Source organism: Chiloscyllium plagiosum, chromosome 10 (genome assembly GCF_004010195.1).
Source record: "Chiloscyllium plagiosum isolate BGI_BamShark_2017 chromosome 10, ASM401019v2, whole genome shotgun sequence".
Taxonomy (NCBI): Eukaryota; Metazoa; Chordata; class Chondrichthyes; order Orectolobiformes; family Hemiscylliidae; genus Chiloscyllium; species Chiloscyllium plagiosum.
In genome coordinates, this window is record NC_057719.1 from 276,680 (window position 1) to 297,191 (window position 20,512).

Here is a 20,512-nt window from a genome sequence, read left to right on the forward strand (position 1 = left end):
TGGGGGAGGGGATGAAGGTGATAGGTCAGGGAGGAGAGGGTGGGTAGGTGGAAAAGGAGATAGGCAGGTAGGACAACTCCTGACAAGTCATGGGGACAGTGCTGAGCTGGAAGTTTGGAACTAGGGTGAGGTGGGGGAAGGGGAAATGAGGAAACTGTTGAAGTCCACATTGATGCCCTGGGGTTGAAGTGTTCCGAGGCAGAAGATGAGGCGTTCTTCCTCCAGGCATCTGGTGGTGAGGGAGCGACGGTGAAGGAGGCCCAGGACCTCCATGTCCTCGGCAGAGTGGGAGGAGGAGTTGAAATGTTGGGCCACGGGGCAGTGTGGTTGATTGGTGCGGGTGTCCCGGAGGTGTTTCCTAAAGCGCTCTGCTTGGAGGCGCCCAGTCTCCCCAATGTAGAGGAGACTGCATCGGGAGCAATGGATACAATAAATGATATTAGTGGATGTACAGGTAAAACTTTGATGGATGTGGTAGGCTCCTTTAGGGCCTTGGATAGAGGTGAGGGAGGTGGTGTGGGCGCAGGTTTTACAGTTCCTGCAGTAGCAGGGGAAGGTGCCAGGATGGGAGGGTGGGTATAGGGGGGCATGGACCTGACCAGGTAGTCACGGAGGGAACGGTCTTTGCGAAGGCAGAAAGGGGTAGGGAGGGAAATATATCCCTGGTGGTGGCCTCCTTCACCGTCGCTCCCTCACCACCAGATGCCTGGAGGAAGAACGCCTCATCTTCTGCCTCGGAACACTTCAACCCCAGGGCATCAATGTGGACTTCAACAGTTTCCTCATTTCCCCTTCCCCCACCTCACCCTAGTTCCAAACTTCCAGCTCCGCACTGTCCCCTTGACTTGTCCGGACTTGTCCGACCTGCCTAGCTCCTTTTCCACCTATCCACTCCACCCTCTCCTCCCTGACCTATCACCTTCATCCCCTCCCCCACTCACCTATTGTACTCTATGCTACTTTCTCTAGCTTATCTCGCCACACTTCAGGCTCTCGCCTTTATTCCTGATGAAGGGCTTTTGCCCAAAACATCGATTTCGCTGCTCCTTGGATGCTGCCTGAACTGCTGTGCTCTTCCAGCACCACTAATCCAGAATCTGGTTTCCAGCATCTGCAGTCATTGTTTTTAACCATATTGCATATAGTTCCAATTGTCACACCATAGGAAGGTTGTAGAGGCTTTGAAGAGGATATAGTAAAAGGCTTACAAGGATATTGCTTGGTTTGGAGGATATTAACTTGGAGAGATTCAACAAGTTTGGTTTGTTTTCACTTGAACATCAAAAGCCGAGGTGCGACCTGACAATTGGAATAGAAAATTGGATAGAATGGATTAGGGGAGAGTCTTTTTTCCCCCCCAGGGTAGAAATGTTAATTACTAGGTTAAAAAATCACAACACCAGGTTATCGTCCAACAGGTTTAATTGGAAGCACAGTAGCTTTCGGAGCGACGCTACTTCATCAGGTGATTGACAATCACCCGATGGAGCGGCACTCCGAGAGCTAGTGTGCTTCCAATTAAACCTGTTGGACTATAACCTGATGTGTGATTTTTAACATTGTACACTCCAGTCCAACACCGACATCTCCAAATCAATTATTAGATCAGTGTGTGGTGAAATGAGGAAGTTTAAAGGAGATGTGAGTTTTTCAAAACAAAACGCAGCGGATAGCAAGCACCTGTAATGCACTGTCAGAGGTGTTGGTAGAAGCAGATATGCATTTGAGAGACATTTTGGCAGATACAAGAACAGGCAGAGAATAGAGGGATATGATCGGATGGCAGCAAAAGGCTTTTAGTTTAGAAAGGCATTGTATTGGTGCAGTCTTAGTAGGTCAAATGGCCTGTTCCTGTGCTGTACTGTTCTTTGTTGGTTCCCCTTTATCTAACTCGTTGGTTACACCTTTTAAAAGCAAATTTATGCAACATGATATCCCTTTCCTGAAACCATGACAACACTGCCCAATCCTAGGTACAGCAAACGTTTATTAACCCAGTCCAAAAACAAAGAGGCTGAATAGTCTTGTGCTGTCTTCCCTGGAAGCAGAGACGGAGAGGTGACATTATAGAGGTTTATAAAACCATGAAGGACATTGATAGGGTAAGTAGACAAGGTCTTTTCCCTGGGGTGGGGAAGTCCAGAAATAGGGTGTATAGATTTAGGGTGAGGAGAAAGATATAAAAAAAAGGGACAATTTTTTCCTCGCAAAGGGTGGTATATATATGGAATGAGCTGCCAGAGGAAGTGGTGGAGGCTGGTACAATTACAGCATTTAAAAGGCATCTGCATGGGTATATAAATCATGACAGTTGCAAAGGATATGGGCCAAGTTTCCATGCTGCACATCTCTGGGATCCTATGACCTCTTGGACCAGGAGTGTACTGGTTGATTAAGAGGTTCATACAATCAATGTAAAAACACACATTAAGTGATAGAACTATAATGTGGGGCCATATAAACATCACATCGCTGTAGTTCACTCAACCTGTTCAGGTGTAACGACAAGCCTGAAAAGATGCTTCTATAAACCTATCACAGAAGCCCTCTGCCCAATCATATTACAAATTAAGTTTTTTCAAACTGGAGTGCAAAGACCATCATCTTTCATAACTCTGACCTTTGCAATAGCTGAGAACTATGTACACATGTTAATAACTCCAACCAACTATGTGACGGGCAAAAGACATCCTGTTTCACACATAGCATTAACTGGGGCAATAAAAAGCTACTTCCTATTGGCACCGCCTGTGATGGGTTTCAACCCCAAGGCCCCCAATCTGCAACTACCTGCTGTTACTGTCACTAATTTCAGATTTCGCACTCTTGAACCGGATAAGGAAGCAGTGATGGGATTAACATGAAATTACATCATGTCTCTAGCACATTTAATTATCCCAAGCTGGAAATGAACCACATCTCCATTAGGTCATACATTTCACATGCTCATAGTGTTCTGAGAAATAATATTTGGAATGCACTTTGAATCAGGAGATTGCAACAGGCTGTCCCATGTTTTAGGAACTTGCTCTGCGTCAAATCATTGCAACATCCATCAATATAATACTGTCTAGCCTCAAAAATTAAAATTGGCAGTGAAAGATACTACAATAAAACATATTACCTCCTTCTAGTTATGTGGGGAAATCACAATTCAGTTACTAATTGCACATTTCACTGATAAAAATACTAGAGTTTCTTCATAGTTCAGACCTTTGACACTGAGAAGAACCTATACATTCCTTCAGAACAGAATTGATCTCAGTTACTCTGGGCTTCTCAAGTCTGATCAGTGGAGTTTGAGGCATGGCTCTCTCCAATTACAAACCTCCAGTTTGAAGGAAACTTTTATTTATACGGTGCTTTCACATTGTAGGTTATAGAATCGTACAAGCACAAAAGAGGCCTTTCAGCCCATTAATTCTGCATTACCAAAAGTATACTACCACCTCCACTAGTCCCATAGTTTTGACTGTTATGACACTTCCAAGTTATCATCCAAGTACTTGTTGAAGGTTGCAAGATTTCTTGCCTCAACTACTGGCCCAGGCAGCTTCCAGACCCTCAACATCCTCTGGGTGAAAGCGATTTTCTTCAACCCTCACCCCAAAACCTCCTGCTTTTCTCCATACAATCACTCCTTTTCATTATTGACTCTTCAACTAATGGGGAACAGAGTCTCAAAACTCTCCACAGCATTGTGGAAGTCACTGTAAGTAAGAAATGCAGCGACCAATCTGTGAACAGCATGCTCTCAAGCAGCAATGCGATAATAACCAGTTGTTATCTCTTCATGTGATGGCACTCCTGTTTTTCAGAGTGCCATGGGACTACAGCCCACCAAGGTCCTACACCCCTCCCCCACCTTGCCGAATCTCCTGGTCCTCCAGCACGTTGTAGGATCCGTAGTCCTCCACCCCATGCATCCTCAGGATCTGGACTACAGCGTTACTGAATCCGCACATGGGCTGCGCCGGGGTGCCCTTGATGAAAACCACCACCTTGTCCTTCTTCACCAGACCCTCCAGCCGCTTGCGGGTCGCGGCCGCCACGGCGGCGCTGCCCGTCCCCTCACCATCCCCGGTGCCGGTGCTGCCGCTGCTTCCTCCTCCGCCCACCGCACCCTCGCTCAGATCCCGCCTGGGGCCCTGCACCACCGCCCTCCGCGCTGCAGTCCTACACGATATCCTCAACAACGAGAACATGTCTATCCCGCAGTGGAGGTGCCGCTCTGTTTCTCCCTCCTCAGTCAGCAGCCTCAAGGGACAACACCCCACTTGACACCCATTGGCTGGTATGACTATGACCTCCGCCCCTGTCCTTAAATCCCATTGGTTGTTCACCACATCACTCGGTGAGCGCGGACACCTATTGATTGTTGTGTCTGTCCATCAACCACTGCGCCCAATAGGCGAGGCGGATATCTGATTCCCGCCCACTTACCCCATGATTGTTAATAACCGGAACATCTTAAAATATAAATCGTATCTGCCACCTTCATTAAAAACTACAATCAAATAAAGAAGTCGTGGATCCAAGTTTTTCGTTTTTTGTACAAAGATATAGGTAATGGCCGCCCTCGCAGTCTCTGATTGGATTATTGTAGGACAGTAGGCGGGCTGTAATTGGACGAGTGTCATGTCAATCTGAGTGGTCGGGATCTGTATCCGGGGTCAAGGTCACTGTGTTCGATGCGGTAGCCGGTTTTAAATCGGTCGCTGCTTGTTTCTCGGTAAGGCTGGAGGTAGGGCGAGAGTTTGCCTTGGACAGGGTGGAGAAGGGAAAAGGGCAGAGTAGACTAGTGTCCGCCGCTCCCCTGAGGTGGTCCCAATCCCGGATTCATCCCCTGACAACGGCTGCCGCAGTTCTCTGGTCCCCATAGCAACCGCCCTCGTTGCTCTGCCCGGTTCCTATGGTAACCGTCCCCCTTCCATTTGGGTTTATGCCTCCTTCCAGCCTCCCTCCAAAACATTCTTCATGGGAACAGGAGAAGACCATTCTGCCCCAAATTGAGCCTGATCTGCCATCCAACCCAGTGAAACATTGTGGCATCGCAGGAGGCTATTTGGGTCAATAAGCCTACGTGGCATAGAAACACTTTCGGCTAATCTCGTCCATGCCGACTAGGTTTCTGAAACTGAAAAAGTCCCATTTGCCTGGGTTTGGCCTATATACCTTTAACCCTTTTCTATTCATGCACCTGTCCAAATGGCTCGCTTTTGGTAGCCCTGTGATTCCTTGATCCCATCAGATGCTTTTTGAGTTTTGTTTCAAAGCCATAATTCCCTGAGACAATGCATTCCAGATCATAACCCACCTGTTATTTTCTTATAAATTGTCTGACGTCGCATTTGGTGGGTTCTATTGATAATCGCTTTAATCACTGTAGTGGGCCTTTCTGTCAACAAGAATAGTTTCTGTCATCTGTGATCTTCAGATCTCTCATGATTTTGAAATTCTATTGAATTTTGTCTCAACATTCTCTTCTCTAATCTATCCTCATCAATTATTCTCAGAATTTTTTCTGTACCCTCCCTAAAAAGTTTCACTAAGATTACAACAGTTGTATATCAACACTATCTAGCAACAAAAGTATTAATTAAGATTTAACTATTAACAGGTGCATCTACTGGTCTCATTGTCTGCCAACTTTCATTAAATGGTGTAAGATTTATGTGCAGACATAGGTCAGACAACCCATCCAGTATGTTCCATCCATGCCAGCAATGCCCATGTCCCAGGATTTAATTTTTTAAAAATTCTCCTGCCTTCCCCCTGTAATTCTGTACAGTCTTCCTGCCCTAATAACTATCTTACTGCCTTTTGAACAGCTTAACTGAGCCTCCTTTCATCACACACTCTCAGGCTGTGCATTCCAGATCCTAACTGCTTGTTGTTTTACCTCATTCCTTTTGCTTCTTTGATGAATGACCGTGGCTCCAATTCACTTGAGGTTTTCTGTATTAGGTGGAAACTATAGGCACGGGATTCATAGAGTCATTGAGATATTCAGCATTGAAACAGACTCTTTGGTGTTCAAAGTCTGTGAGAAGATTTGTAGCTCAGGTGCTCGTTGTTGTGGTTCTGTTCGCCGAGCTGGGAATTTGTGTTGCAGACGTTTCGTCCCCTGTCTAGGTGACATCCTCAGTGCTTGGGAGCCTCCTGTGAAGCGCTTCTGTGATCTTTCCTCCGGCATTAGTCGCGCCACACGCAGGTGACAAGCAACATGAGTTCGACTGGGACAACACTACTATTATAGGACAAGCCAAACAGAGAACAGCCAGGGAATTCCTAGAAGCATGGCACTCATCCAAATATTCAATCAATAAGCACATCGACCTGGACACAATATACCGACCACTGCAGTGGACAGCTGGAACTGACAACCGGAAGCGGCAGATTCAAACCACTACAAATGCCGGAGGAAAGATCACAGCAGTGCTTCACAGGAGGTTCCCAAGCACTGAGGATATCACTTAGACAGGGGACGAAACGTCTGCAACACAAATTCTCAGCTCGGCGAACAGACCCTTTGGCCTAACTCGTCCATGCTGACCAGATATCCCAACCCAATCTAGTCCCACCTGGCCCATATCCCTCCTAAGCCCTTCCTTTTCATATACCCATCCATGCCTTTTAAATGTTGCGATTGTACCAGCCTCCACCACTTCTTCTGACAGCTCATTCCATACACGTACCACCCTCTGAGTGAAAATGTTGCCTCTTAGGTCGCTTCTGTATCTTTCCCCTCTCCCCCTAAACCAATGCCCTCTAGTTCTGGACTCACCCACCCCAGGGAAAAGACTTTGTCTATTTATCCTATCCACGCCCTTCATAATTTTATAAACCTCAATAAGGTCACCCCTCAGCCTCCGATGCTCCAGGGAAATCAGCCCCAGCCTGTTCAACCTCTCCCTATAGCTCAAATCCTCCAACCTTGGCAATATCCTTGTAAATCTTTTCTGAACCTTTTCAAGTTTCACAACATCTTTCTGATAAAGGAATGTACCTTAATTCAATTTAAGTTTCCTTTAAATTTTGGAGTGTGTGGGAAAAGGGTGATTTGTTACAGTTTATTAGAGCTGCTCCTTTAAAAATAGCATATTAATTATCTCTTAGTAAAATAAGCTGAGCATAAAGTTGAAAAATTGTGAATGATTTAATAAAAAGAACGTAGAGGTACTATGGATTCGGAACTGGCTTGATATTATGGGATCCCTCATTTATCAGCATTTATGGCCATGTCAATAACTCGTGGATAGTGGTTCAAGCTCATCTCTGATGTAATGGGAGCTATCTTCTGTTATTGTGCTTGCTTAGTCTGTATGGGACTGTGCAGGAAGTAAACAGTATGTACACCATCACAGCAGTATATAACTTGCAGTTACCTCTGGCCCACTCTTGTACTGCACTCATGGACTCCTGTTGTCACGGAGATGTTGGCTTTACCAGTGCCTTCATCGATCTCCAAACAGGAAGAGTAAAGTGTGCCAGTCCCAGATATTGTTGATGAAACGAGAGCACTGTTCTGTCAGACACTGAAGGCTGGTACATGTCTTTTCAGTCCTGTATAACCCTCCCACAGAAGGAAGCTACTTACTGATTAGATTGTAATGGATCTGTATCTTAATACTATTGATCCATATTTCCTGATAGCCATATCCAACAACATTTTTCTCTTTACCATTTGTTGTTTGTTGAATGTTTGTTTTTTAGGTGAGTGCAGGTGGTCATTTGGCCATCCATATCGTTTCTTTTTTTCGGGATGTCTGAATATTTATCCCTGGTAGTGTCCTGATACAATTGATATATAAATGCTGCTTATTAAAATTAAATTTAACATTTGATGGACTAAATTCATTGTCTGGGATTATATGTCATGCAGTCAAAATGTGTGAATGGTGCTTGTATACATTTCACCTCTTACCCAATGGAAGTTGTTTAGATTTTGAGCTGGGTCTGGCTGGGTGGGACTGCACTTGCCTGGTTCCACTCTTATCTTCTTGTAGCCAGAGTATAACTTGCAATAGCTTCTTTTCCTACTCCCACATTGTTATCTGTGATGCCCCCAATGATCTATCACTGGACCCTCCTATTTCCCATCTCTAAACTGCCTTGACGTGGCGTTATCTAAAAGCACAGTTAGTTTTTGCATGAGGACACTGAACTGTACTTTACCACCACTTCTGAGTCCAGCAGAGTGTTAACTTAAAAAAAACCTTCAAGAGCTGGGGACAATTCTGGCTAAGCTAGCATTTATTGTCCATTCCTAATTGCCTTTGGGAAGGTGGTGGTGAGCTTCCAGAACTGGTGCAGTCCCTGTGTTGTAAGTACATCCACAGTCCATTAATGAAAGAATGCCAGGAGTTTGACGCCAAAGGAACAGCAGTATATTTCAAAGTCAGAAACAAACTTGCAAGTGGTGGTGTTCCCACGTATCTGCAGCCTTTGTCCTTATTAGATGTGTTGGGTTTGGAAGGTGATATTGAACGTGATGTACGGTAGTGCATCTTGTAAATGGCACACACTGTATTTAATGCATTGTTTGTCTGACAGCCAGTACTGGATGAGTAGAAATTTCCTTCAATTATATGGATAGAATGTGTGGGTCATCTGCAGTGCTTCATCCGGAGGCTCACTGGGGATGTTGCCTAGTATGGTGATGAAACATATGAGAATGAACCTTCCAGCTCAGCGAGCAAACCTACATCCAGAACCTCAACCTAAGCTACAAATCTTCTCAACTCTCTAATCTATATTCTCCTCCAAATCATGTATATAGATTACAAACCACAGGGGTCCCAGTGCTGATCCCTGCGGAACACCACTGGTTACTGATTTCCAGTCAGAAAAGCGCACTTCCATAACATCTGTTTTTTATGACTAAGCCAGGTCTGAATCCATTGTACCAGCTCACTGTGGATCCCATGTGATATCACCTTTTTATGTCAGTCTGCCACGAGGGACCTTGTCAAAGATCTTACTAAAGTCCATAAAGCCAACATCTACCACCCTCCCCTCATCAATAATCTTTGTCACTTTCATGCAAAACTCTTATCAAGTTTGTGAGACAGGACCTTTCCTGCACAAACCCATGTTGTTAAGTCCATATTTTTCTAAATGTGAGTAAATGCTGTCCTTAAGAATCTTCAATAATTTTTCTACAGCTGATGTAAGACATATACCGGCCTGTAATTTCCCAGATTATCCCAGTTGTCTGCCTTAAACAAAGGTGCAATATTGGTTATTCTCCAGTCCTCTGAGACCACTCCTGTATCTGAAGGCACCAACATGTCCTCACCTGTGTCCCTCAGCATTCCGGGATAGATTCTGCCAGGTCCTGGGGACTTGTCTATCTTAGTACTTTTCAAAACGCTCCCTCACTGCCATCGTTTTTAAATGAACATGCCACAATGATTGGTGCTGGGACCTCTGCTTTTTGCCATTTATATAAATGACTTGGATGCGAGCATAAGAGATATGGTTAGTAAGTTTGCAGATGACACCAAAATTGGAGGTGTGGTGGACAGTGAAGAAGGTTACAACAGATCTTGATCAGATGGGCCAATGGGCTGAGGAATGGCGGATGGGATTTAATTCAGATAAATGTGAGGTGATGCATTTTGGGAAAGCAAATCTTAGCAGGACTAATACACTTAATGGTAAGGTCCTAGGGAGTGTTGCTGAACAAAGAGACCTTGGAGTGCAGGTTCATAGCTCCTTGAAAGTGGAGTCGCAGGTAGATAGGATAGTGAAGAAGGCGTTTGGTATGCTTTCCTTTATTGGCCATTCCTGAAGAAGGGCCTGTGCCCGAAACGTCGAATCTCCTGTTCCCTGGATGCTGCCTGACCTGCTGTGCTGTTCCAGCAATAAAGTTTCAACGTTGATCTCCAGCATCTGCAGACCTCACTTTCTCCTTTCCTTTATTGGTCAGAGTATTGAGTACAGGAATTGGGAGGTCATATTGCGGCTGTACTGGTCATTGGTTAGGCCACTGTTGGAATATTGCATGCAATTCTGGTCTCCTTCCTATTGGAAAGATGTTGTAAAATTTGAAAAGGTTCAGAAAAGATTTACAAGGATGTTGCCAGGATTGGAGGATTTGAGCTAAGGGGGGAGGCTGAACAGGCTGGGGCTGTTTTCCCTGGAGCTTAGGAGGCTGAGGGGTGACCTCTTAGAGGTTTGAGAAATTGTGAGGGGCATGGATAGGATAAATAGACAAAGTCCTTTCCCTGGGGTGGGGGAGTCCAGAACTAGAGGGCATAGGTTTAGGATGAGAGGGGAAAAATATAAAAGAGACCAAAAGGGGCAACTTTTTCATGCAGAGGGTGGTACGTGTATGGAATGAGCTGTCAGAGCAAGTGGTGGAGGCTGGTACGATTGCAACATTTAAAAGGCATTTGGATAGGTATATGAATAGGAAGGGTTTGGAGGGATATGGGCCAGGTGCTGGCAGGTGGGACTAGATTGGGTTGGGGTATCTGGTTGGCATAGACGGGTTGGACCGAAGTGTCTGTTTCCATGCTGTACATCTCTATGACTCTAAATGTTGAGAAGACTAAAGCAGTTATCCTCCACCCCCAACACAAACTGTGTATCCTAGCTACCAACTGCATCCTTCCCCATGGCAACTATTTAATTCTGAACTTGACTGTGCACAACTTCGTTTCATGTTTGACCCTGAGAAGAGTTTCCAACCACATTTCTGTCTCCATAATGTGCCCTGACCTCAGATCACCAGCTGATGTAAACCTTATCAATCCATTCTTACCTCTGGACTATTCCATCACATCGTAGCTGATCTCCCTCATTGTTTCCTCAGAAACGTGGGGTCAATCCACATTCTACTACCAATCTTCTTAGTTGCATCAAATCCATTTTATTTATCATGCTTTGCTGTCTGATCAAACTGTCTCTCTATTGAGCAATTTCTAGATTTTACAATTCTGATCCATGTTTTCAAATCTTTCAGTAACCTTGTTCCTTTCCAGGAACAATATATGATGCCTATATCTGATGTGCTCATGCAGGGAACATCATCATAGTTGGGTTGTAAGTTTGCTCGCTGAGCTGGTAGATTTGTTCTCAGACGTTTTGTCACCATGCTCGGTAACATCATCAGTGAGCCTTTGATGAAGTGCTGGTGTTCTGTCCCGCTTGCCGTTTATCTGTCTTGGTCCGTTGTGGTGGGTGACATCACTTCCGGTTCTTTTCCTGAGTGGTTGATAAATGGGGTTCAGATCGATCTGTTTGTTAATGGAGTTCCGGTTTGAATGCCAGGCCTCTAGGAATTCCCGTGCTTGTCTTTGTTTAGCCTGTCCCAGGATGGATGTATTGTTCCAGTTGAACTGGTGTCCCTCTTTGTCTGTGTGTATGGGTACCAGTGATAGTTGCTCATGTCTTTGGTGGCTAGTTGGCGTTCATGTATCCTGGTTGCTAGCTTTCTGCCCGTCTGTTCAATGTAATGTTTATTGAAGACCTTGCAGAGTATTTTATATATGACATTTGTGCTGCTGGTTGTTGGTATGGGGTCCTTTAAATTCATCGAGAGTGTTTCAGTGTGGTGGTAGGTTTGTGATCTACCATGATGCCTAGGGGCTGGACTGGTCTGGTTGTTATCTCTGAGATGTCTTTAATATATGGCAGAGTGGCCAAAGTTTCTGGGTGTGTTATGTCGTCTTGTTTAGGTCTGTTGAGTAGAAACCGGCGAACTGCGCTTATCGGGTATCCATTGTTCATGAATACGTTAACAGGTGTTTTTCCTTAGCTTCTCTTGGTTCCCGAGTGCTGCAGTGTGTTGTGCCTCATTTAAATAATGTCCTGATGCAGCTCCATTTGTGGGTGTTTGGATGATTGCTCTTGTAGGTAAGTATCTGATCTGTGTGTGTCTTTCCTGTAAATGCTGGTCTGTAGCTCTCCATTGGCTTTGTGTTCTACTGTGACATCCAGGAAGGGGAGTCTGTTGTAGTTCGCTTCCTCTTCGGTGAACTTTATACTGGTACGGATGTTGTTTATGTGTTTGTGGGTTTCTTCTAATTTGTTGTGTTTCGTGATGACAAAGGTGTCATCCACATAGCAGACCCAAAGCTTGGGCTGGATGGTGGGAAGGGCTGTTCATTCTAACCTCTGCATAACTGCTTCTGGTAATAGTCCTGATATTGGTGATCCCATAGCTGTCCCATTGATTTGTTTGTAGATCTTGTCATTGAAGGTGAAGTGGGTTGTGAGGCACAGGTCTACTCGTTTGAGGATGCTGTCCTTCTGATGGAGTTGGTGCTGTCAGATGTTTGTGTCCTTGGTTCGGCTAGCAGTGAGGCCAGTGTTTCTTTGGCTAGGGTGATATTTATTGATGTGAATAGGGCTGTCACATTGCAGGAAACTATGACCTCATTGTCCTCTATCTTGGTGTCTTTGATGTTAAGGAAATCCTGGGTGGAGTGGATGGAGTGGGGCTTGAGTCTGCTTCTAGTTGTTTCAGGAGGTCTGCAGATGCTGGAGATCAGAGTAGAGACTGTGTTGCTAGAAAAGCACAGCAGGTCAGGCAACATCTGAGGAGCAGGAAAATCGACGTTTCGGGCTGGAGCCCTTCATCAGGAATGAAGGGCTCCGACCTGAAATGTTGATTTTCCTGCTCCTTTGCTGCCTTACCTGCAGTGCTTTTCCAGCAACACACTCTCTACGAGGTGTTTCAGTTCATGTTGCAGTTCCTGTATGTCGGTGTATGGGGAAGTGAGACTATGGGTCTGAGGGGGGCCCCTTATTTATGTACCTTTGATAATCCATAGAAATAGAGTGTGTTGGATCCTTCAGGTTTCATTCTTTGGAGCTCTGTCTTGTTAACTTCACCTGTGTTGTGAAGTTTCCTCAGGGATGATGTAATACAGTTTTCTAGCTTGGAGTCGGGTCCATTGCCACCTGTTGGTAGGTATTGGTATCTGCAAGTAGTGTGTTTGCTTTTTCAATATATTGTGTTCTGTTCAGGATAATGGTCATGTGCCCTTTGTTTGCTGGTAGGATTATGATATTTCTGTCTTTTCTGACTGTTTCCAGGGCTTTCCTTTCCAGTGCGGGTTATAGAACAGAGAGTTATAGAGATGTGCAGCATTCAGTCCAAGCCATCCACACTGACCAGTTATCTGAAAGTTATCTAGTACCACTTGCCAGCATTAGGCTCACATCTCTCTGTTCCCTTCTTTCTTTCTGGTTAGTGTTGGTGCCACTGTTTGTCTGATGGCCTGCTGGATGTCTTCCATAACTCAGTTGTCTTTCAGGGTGGATTCCAGTACTATAAGGAAGTCCTTTTTATCTGCATCCCTGTAGTTGAAGTTCATTCCTTATATTAAGATGGCTTTTTCAGTGTCTGTGAGTGGTCAGTCTATCACCAGTGCTGTCACTCGTATCCATTCACACAGACAGAGGTACACCAGACTGGGACAGTACATCCATCCTGGGACAGGCTAAACAAAGACACGCGTGGGAATTCTTAGAAACCTGGCGTTCAAACCAGAATTCCATTAACAAACAGATCAATTTGGACCCCATTTACCAATCTCTCAGACTAGGAAATTCCTGGTAATGAGTTCTGTGGGTACTTGTGTGGCTGATGAGCCCAATCCTAGAGGCACATCTCTCACCGCATATTTTGCAAGGTGTTTCCAGACAGTGGAATTGGACCTTGACCTAGAGATCATTGATAATCCTTTCTCGGTTCCTTTTCCAGATTTCTTCTTGCCGCTGGTTGTTCTCAAAGAATTGTGTCCCTTCATACAGGAGTTTCCTCCAAGTCGTTTTTTTTTTCTGAACAAGGGTCTCCTTAGCATTAACGTCCACATTGCATTTCTTTAGGGAAGCCTTCAGGGAGTCTTTGAAATGTTTCCTTAATCCTCCTCTCAATCAAGTGCCTTCTTTGAGCTGGGCAAAGATGATTTGCTTTGGTAGTTGGAGCTCAAGCATCCTAAGCATGTGGCTGGCCCAATGGGGAGTTGATTTCAGGTGACCATGGCCTCAATGCTGGTGTTGCTAGCTGCTTCAAGGATGCCAGTGTTAGTACGCCTGTCCTCCCAGGTCAAACAGAGAATCGATCTTTAACAGTGTTGTTGTGGTTCTGTTTGCCGAGCTGGGAATTTGTGTTGCAGACGTTTTGTCCCCTGTCTAGGTGACATCCTCAGTGCTTGGGAGCCTCCTGTGAAAAGCTTCTGTGAGGCACCACTATAACTGCCGGAGGAAAGATCACAGAATCGCTTCACAGGAGGCTCCCAAGCACTGAGGATGTCACCTAGACAGGGGACGAAACGTCTGCAACACAAATTCCCAGCTCGGCGAACAGAACCACAACAACGAGCACCTGAGCCACAAATCTTCTCACAAACTTTGAATATCTTAAACAGTTTTGGTAGTAGTTCTTAAGGGTCTTGAGGTGGCGTCTGTATGTAGTCCAAGTTTTAGAGCCATATGCAAGAGTTGGAAGGAGACTGCCTTATACACAAGGATCATCTGTATCAGTATGGATGTCACAGTCTTCAAAATTCTCATGCCTAAATATCCAAACATGGCCCTCGCAGATTGCGTGCGACATTGAATCTCTGCATCAATGTCAGCCTTAGGTGGGAAGGAGAAATGCAGGGAACATAAAAAATACAATAAACAATTAGCAAGACAAATGGCATGTCTGTTTTTGTTGCAAGGAGATAAGAGTACCAGATAGGGGAAATCATGTCACATTACATAAGGCATTGATGAATTCGTTCCTGGGATAAGGTGTGCACATTTTGATCCTTATATTCTAAGAAAGGATATGCTTACATTAGAGGTAGTGCAACAGGTTCACCATATTTGGAATGAAAGGATTGTCCTTTTGATGAAAAGATAAGTAAATTAAGCTTCTGTACTCTGGAGTTTAATACACGAGTTTAAAAGAATGAGAATAGAGCTCATTGATGTCCAAAATTCTGAAGGGGTTTGGCAGGTTGGACAATGGGAAATTGTTTCCCCCTGGCTGAGGAATGCTGAACACAGTCCCAGGATAAGGGCAATCATTTAGAATTGAGATAAGGAGAAATTTTGATTCAGAATTATACATCTTTTCAGTAGTCTATCCTAGAGACTTTGGAGTGCACCATTGCTGAGCGCGATCAAAGCTTGAAAAGATGGAATTCTGTTCTGAAAATTGGAGGATATGGGAGTAGATGGGAAAATGAAAGTGAAACTGATCAGCTGTGATCATATTGAATACTGCATTAGGCTGGAGAGGCCCAACAGTATACTCCTTATAATGTTCTATACACTGTATTTCCCTCTCTATCATTTATCTGTTGAGGCATTCCTAAAACATGCCAGTTTGGATAAACGTTTGGCAATTTGCCATTTGCCCTAATATTGACCAAAAGTTCACTTCATTTCCTGTGAAGGGTTGGGATGTATTATTATTTTAAAATTGTTATATAAATCCAATTTGGCATTGTTGAGCTGTAAGAGGGACACAGGAAGGGTGAAATATTAATCCAGTATAAAATAACAAAGAACTGCTGATGCTGGAAATCTGAAACAAAAACAGAAACTGCTGGAGAAATTCAGCAGGTCTGGCAGCATCTGTGGAGAGAAAACAAAATCATCATTCCAGGTCCAGTTACACCTTTTCTACGCTGAGATTGCCAGAGGGTGGAAGATAGGAAGGCAAGAGATTGTGGATTGGGCAAGACCCATTGCTGGTGTTTCAGTATTGCCAAAGCTGACCAAATCAGTGAAAAGATTTCAGTGAAAGGAGTGTCTGGGAATTCTGTGCGATCAGGACACTTATGAACTAAGTAAGAGAGGATTTGTAAATGTGTACCTTGTCAATGGTGACCATGCCTGGGGAGTTTGGATGGAATACATCTATAAGTGAATGTAATCCAAGGGCCAAAATAAAAAGTGAGCAAACCTAAAAAAAAATGAAGGGCAGAGTTGAAAGGACTACAGCCATTGCATATGCTCGAACACTACACTTCTGCAGAAATTAATTAGAGTACTTGGAACTACAAGTGGACTTTGTATCAGCTGTTCAAAGTGAAATTTATCTCTGTTTGAAAACCCTTTGCCTGTTTGTTACTATTTGAATTGAGTGGATTTTAATTTGTTAGAGTAAAACTTTTATAAAGTGAATTTTTGTCCATTGGTTTTCTTTCTGTTGGCTTCATAGAGATAACTTTAATAAAAGCTATCAATCCTGAATGAGGTTGTAACACTACAGTGAGCTCCATTGCCCCAAAACTGCCAGGGTTACCGCTAATAATTCCTCCGCAGGTAAACCCTCTCACCTAGAGAGTGGTGAGTCTGTGAAATTCTCTGCCACAGAAAGTGGTTGAAGCCAAACAAGAAGGAGTTCAAACTAGTTATTAAGGCTAATGGAATGGGGAAGGAATGGGGAGAAAGAGGGAACACAGTTTTGAGTTGGATGATCAGCCATAATCACATTGAATGACAGAGCAGGTTTGTAGGGCTGAATGACCTACTCCACTTCTTATTTTCTGTGTTTCTCAGTATGCATTTGCATTGAAGACCAAGAGACTATTGAGAATCTTGTTGATGCTCCTTTCCTTGGCTCACAAAATGGGACTAATTAGATAGTCATTTCAAAGAGCCTGCACAAGTAAAATGGGCCAAATGACCACCTTCTGTGCTGTATCATTCTATGATCATTCTGTACGTCCACTCGGCGAAGATACAAATTTCTGTTATCTGGAGAACTGTACCTCTCTGAAGGTGGACAAAGTGAAAAATCACACACTAGGTTATAGTCCAGCAGATTTATTTGGAGGCACAAGCTTTCGAAGCACTCTCCTTCATCAGGTGGTTGTGAAGCAGATCACAAAACACAGAATTTAGATTAGATTAGATTACTTACAGTGAGGAAACAGGCCCTTCGGCCCAACAATTCCACACCGACCCGCCGAAGCAAAACCCACCCATACCCCTACATTTACCCCTTCACCTAACACTACAGGCAAATTAGCATGGCCAATTCACCTGACCTGCACATCTTTGGACTGTGGGAGGAAACCGGAGCACCCGGAGGAAACCCACGCAGACACGGGGAGAATGTGCAAACTCCACACAGTCAGTCGCCTGAGGCAGGAATTGAACCCGGGTCCCTGGCGCTGCGAGGCAGCAGTGCTAGCCACTGTGCCACTGTGTCATACAGCTGAAGTGTTATATTGAACAAACCTAGATTAAGTCTTTCATCTTTGAGGATGGGTTTGTTAGTTTCATAAAACATAGAACATTACAGCACAGTATAGGCCCTTCAGCCCTCAATGTTGCACTGACCTGTGAAACCAATCTGAAATCCATTTTAACTTACACTATTCCATTTTCATTTATATGTTTATTCAATGACCATTTAAGTGCCCTTAAAGTTGGTGAGTCTACTTCTGTTGCAGGCAGGATGTTCCACACCCCTACTACTCTGAGATAGACATCTGTCCTATGTCTATCACCTTTCAATTTAAAGCTATGTCCCCTTGTGTTCACCATTACCATCTGAGGAAAAAGGCTCTAACTGCCCATCCCATTTAATCCTTGTGATTATCGAATATGTCTCAATGAAGTCACCTCTCAACCTTCTTCTCTGTAACGAAAACAGCCTCCAGTCCCTCAGCCTTTCCTCGTAAGACCCACTCCCGCATACCAGGCAACATCCTAGTAAATCTCCTCTGAACCCTTTCCAACACTTACTTATCCTTCCCATAATGCGGTGACCAGAACTGTAAGCAATACTCCAAGTGCAGCCACATCAGAATTTTGTACAGCTGCAACATGACCTCGTGCTCTGAAACTCAATCCCTGTACCAATAAAAGCTAACATACCATATGCTTTCTTAACAACCCTATCAACCTGGGTGGCAACTTTCAGGGATCTATGTCCATGGACAGAGATTTCTCTGCTCATCTACACTACCCAGGATCTTACCTTTAGCCCAGTACTCTGTATTCCTGTTGCTCCTTCTAAAGTGAATCACCTCATACGTTTCTGCATTAAACTCCATTTGCCACCTCTCAGCCCAGCTCTGCAGCTTATCTATGTCCCTCTGTAACCTGCAACATTTTTCGGCACTGTCCACAACTCCACCAACCTCAGTGTCATCTGCAAATGTACTAACCCATCCTTCTACATCCTTATCCAGGTCATTTTTGTGTTCAATTTATCATTCAGCTGTAATTTTTTGCTATAAATTCTGTCTTATGATCCTGCTTCACAATCACCTGATGAAGAAGCAGCTCTTCGAAAACTAGTGCCTCCAGATAAACCTGTTGGACTATAACCTGGTGATTTTGTGATTTTTAACTTTGTCCCCTGTCCAACAGCAGCTCCTTCAAATCGTCTCTGAAGGTGATAATGCAAGGGATAAGATCTCTTGTACAAGTAAAATGTTTGTACTCTGGTTCGAAAATAATGAACCTTTTGGTTTATCTTACAGGGACTTGTTGCAGAGAATTAAATAAATCCAGCTTCATCAATACCTGCTTCTGAGGAATGAGGTGAGGGATGTGAAGAGCTGCAGGTGAATGGAGACACTGAAGTGGAATGGCAAATGATGCAGGTGTGTGGACCAGCTAGAGAGTATGGCCTCCTCCTGATATCACTGATATACTAAATGTACACATATTGGGAAATGAGAGAACATGGAGATTTAGCAGCCGTTAGACCTCAAGAAGAACTTTCTTGTTTGTTCTCAGCCTCGTCTTCTCCAAATATCACTGAAGATCTCCAGAACTACTGAGCCTCCAACAGGCTGTTTCTGGTACAGCAATGATGTTGATATCTAACCAACAATGGGGAAAATTGGCTATATATATATATATCCTGTCCTCAGAAGCTAACTCTAATCACCTCATCAGGTATTCTCAATCATTCAAAGACTAGTCAACAATGCTATCAAATAGCATTCACTCACAAATAACGTGCTCACCAGTGCTCAGTCTAGATTTCTCCAGGATCAGTTGCCTCTAAATCTCATTACAACTTGCTTTTAATTATGATGCAGACTGAATTCCAGAGGTGAAATGGGTTTTAGAAAGTTAATGTACTGGGGTTGGGCTTCAGTAGGAGGTGTGGTCTCACTACATCTTGACAGTTGTAGCCAGACTTTATTCTTTTACTCCAGTCCCCTTGTCATAAAGGTCAACATGCCATTTCCTCTAATTGCCTGCTGTAACCTGCATGCTAACTTTGTTATTTGTAAGTGTACACCCAAGTTCTTCTAAATATCAATGTTTAAAAGTTTCATGTCTTTTTGCAAAATATTTGTACAACAAAACTCACATAATCCAGCACCCAACCAACCAGAATCTCCAAACCACCCACCCATGTTATAGTTGCTAAGGACATACTGATGGCTTCAGGCTGAAGTGTTTGCAAAAGAACCACTGATGGTTCAAGTATTTTCTCTCTGTGCTTACAGTGAAAAGAGTAAAAGGTGGAGAGGCTCCAAATGATTCTAATATATGTCGAGGCATGTTACCATGAGCTGTATTGTGTTAGCCAGTATTTTTGATGTACCAGCATCATCCAATCCCAACTTTACCATATTCATTTCTATCCTCATAACCAAAGTGAATAACCTCACACTTTCCCACACTATCCTCCTCTGCCACTTTTTTGCTTACTCACTTAACCCTGTTTCTATCTTCAAAGTTTGGGAGAAGATTTGTAGCTCGGGTGCTCGTTGTCGTGGTTCTGTTCGCCGAGCTGGGAATTTGTCTTGCAAACGTTTCGTCCCCTGTCTAGGTGACATCCTCAGTGCTTGGGAGCCTCCTATGAACCGCTTATGTGATGTTTCCTCCGGCATTTATTGTGGCCTGTCTCTGCCGCTTCCGGTTGTCAGTTCCAGCTGTCCGCTGTAGTGGCCGGTATATTGGGTCCAGGTCGATGTGTTTGTTGATAGAGTCTGTGGATGAGTGCCATGCCTCTAGGAATTCCCTGGCTGTTCTCTGTTTGGCTTGCCCTATAATGGTCTGTTCCTTAAAGCACTCCAGTAGTCAGCTTGCCAAATTGAAAAAGATCCATTTATTTCAACTCATTGCTTGCCAATTAACCAATCCTCTATCCACAGTAATATAAAAATCCTAATTCCATACATCTTTATCTTACATACTAATCTTTTATGAAATACATTTTCAAAATCTAGGTACATTTACTGGTTTTCTGTTATCAATGCCATGATCTTCAAAACCACTAATTGATTTGGCAAACATAATTTCCCTTCAGAAATCCATGTTAGGTTTGTCTGGTCATATAGGTAAAAACAATGACTGCAGATGCTGGAAACCTGGCCGACCCATTGTCTCAGCATGTTCCTACCCCACTGAACTCATCTCTACCTACCTCGACACTGTCCTATTCCCCCCTAGTCCAGGAACTCCCCACATACGTTCGAGACATCACCCACGCCCTCCACTTCCTCCAAGTCTTCCGTTTCCCCGGCCTCCAATGCCTCATCTTCACCATGGATATCCAATCCCTCTACACCTCCAT

At 44.1% G+C, this 20,512-nt stretch overlaps 2 protein-coding genes and 1 non-coding gene across 6 annotated transcripts in view; 2 read left to right on the plus strand and 1 right to left on the minus strand.

The window, feature by feature from the left end:
* Nucleotides 1-4,282, minus strand: part of glrx5 (glutaredoxin 5 homolog (S. cerevisiae)) — a 10,897-nt gene extending 6,615 nt beyond the window's left edge. Inside the window, exon 1 of the mRNA XM_043696886.1 lies at nt 3,866-4,282. Coding sequence (XP_043552821.1) covers nt 3,866-4,205 — 340 coding nt within the window. The 5' untranslated portion in view covers nt 4,206-4,282. The remainder of the gene's footprint in view (nt 1-3,865) is intronic.
* Nucleotides 4,283-4,633: 351 nt separating this feature from the next.
* gstz1 (glutathione S-transferase zeta 1) overlaps nt 4,634-20,512 on the plus strand; it is a 46,550-nt gene continuing 30,671 nt past the window's right edge. For 2 of the 4 annotated variants that reach the window (XM_043696881.1, XM_043696884.1), the window contains exons 1-2: nt 4,634-4,732; nt 18,456-18,578. Coding sequence is in view for 2 of the 4 variants with exons in the window: in XM_043696884.1 (XP_043552819.1) it covers nt 18,570-18,578 (9 nt within the window). In the remaining 2 variants the exon portion in view is untranslated. Of the gene's footprint in view, nt 4,745-18,455; nt 18,579-20,512 lie in introns of all 4 variants that reach the window. The other 2 variants (XM_043696883.1, XM_043696882.1) reach the window with 2 other exon arrangements.
* On the plus strand, nt 7,295-7,556 carry LOC122554046. The gene has a single exon (XR_006312909.1).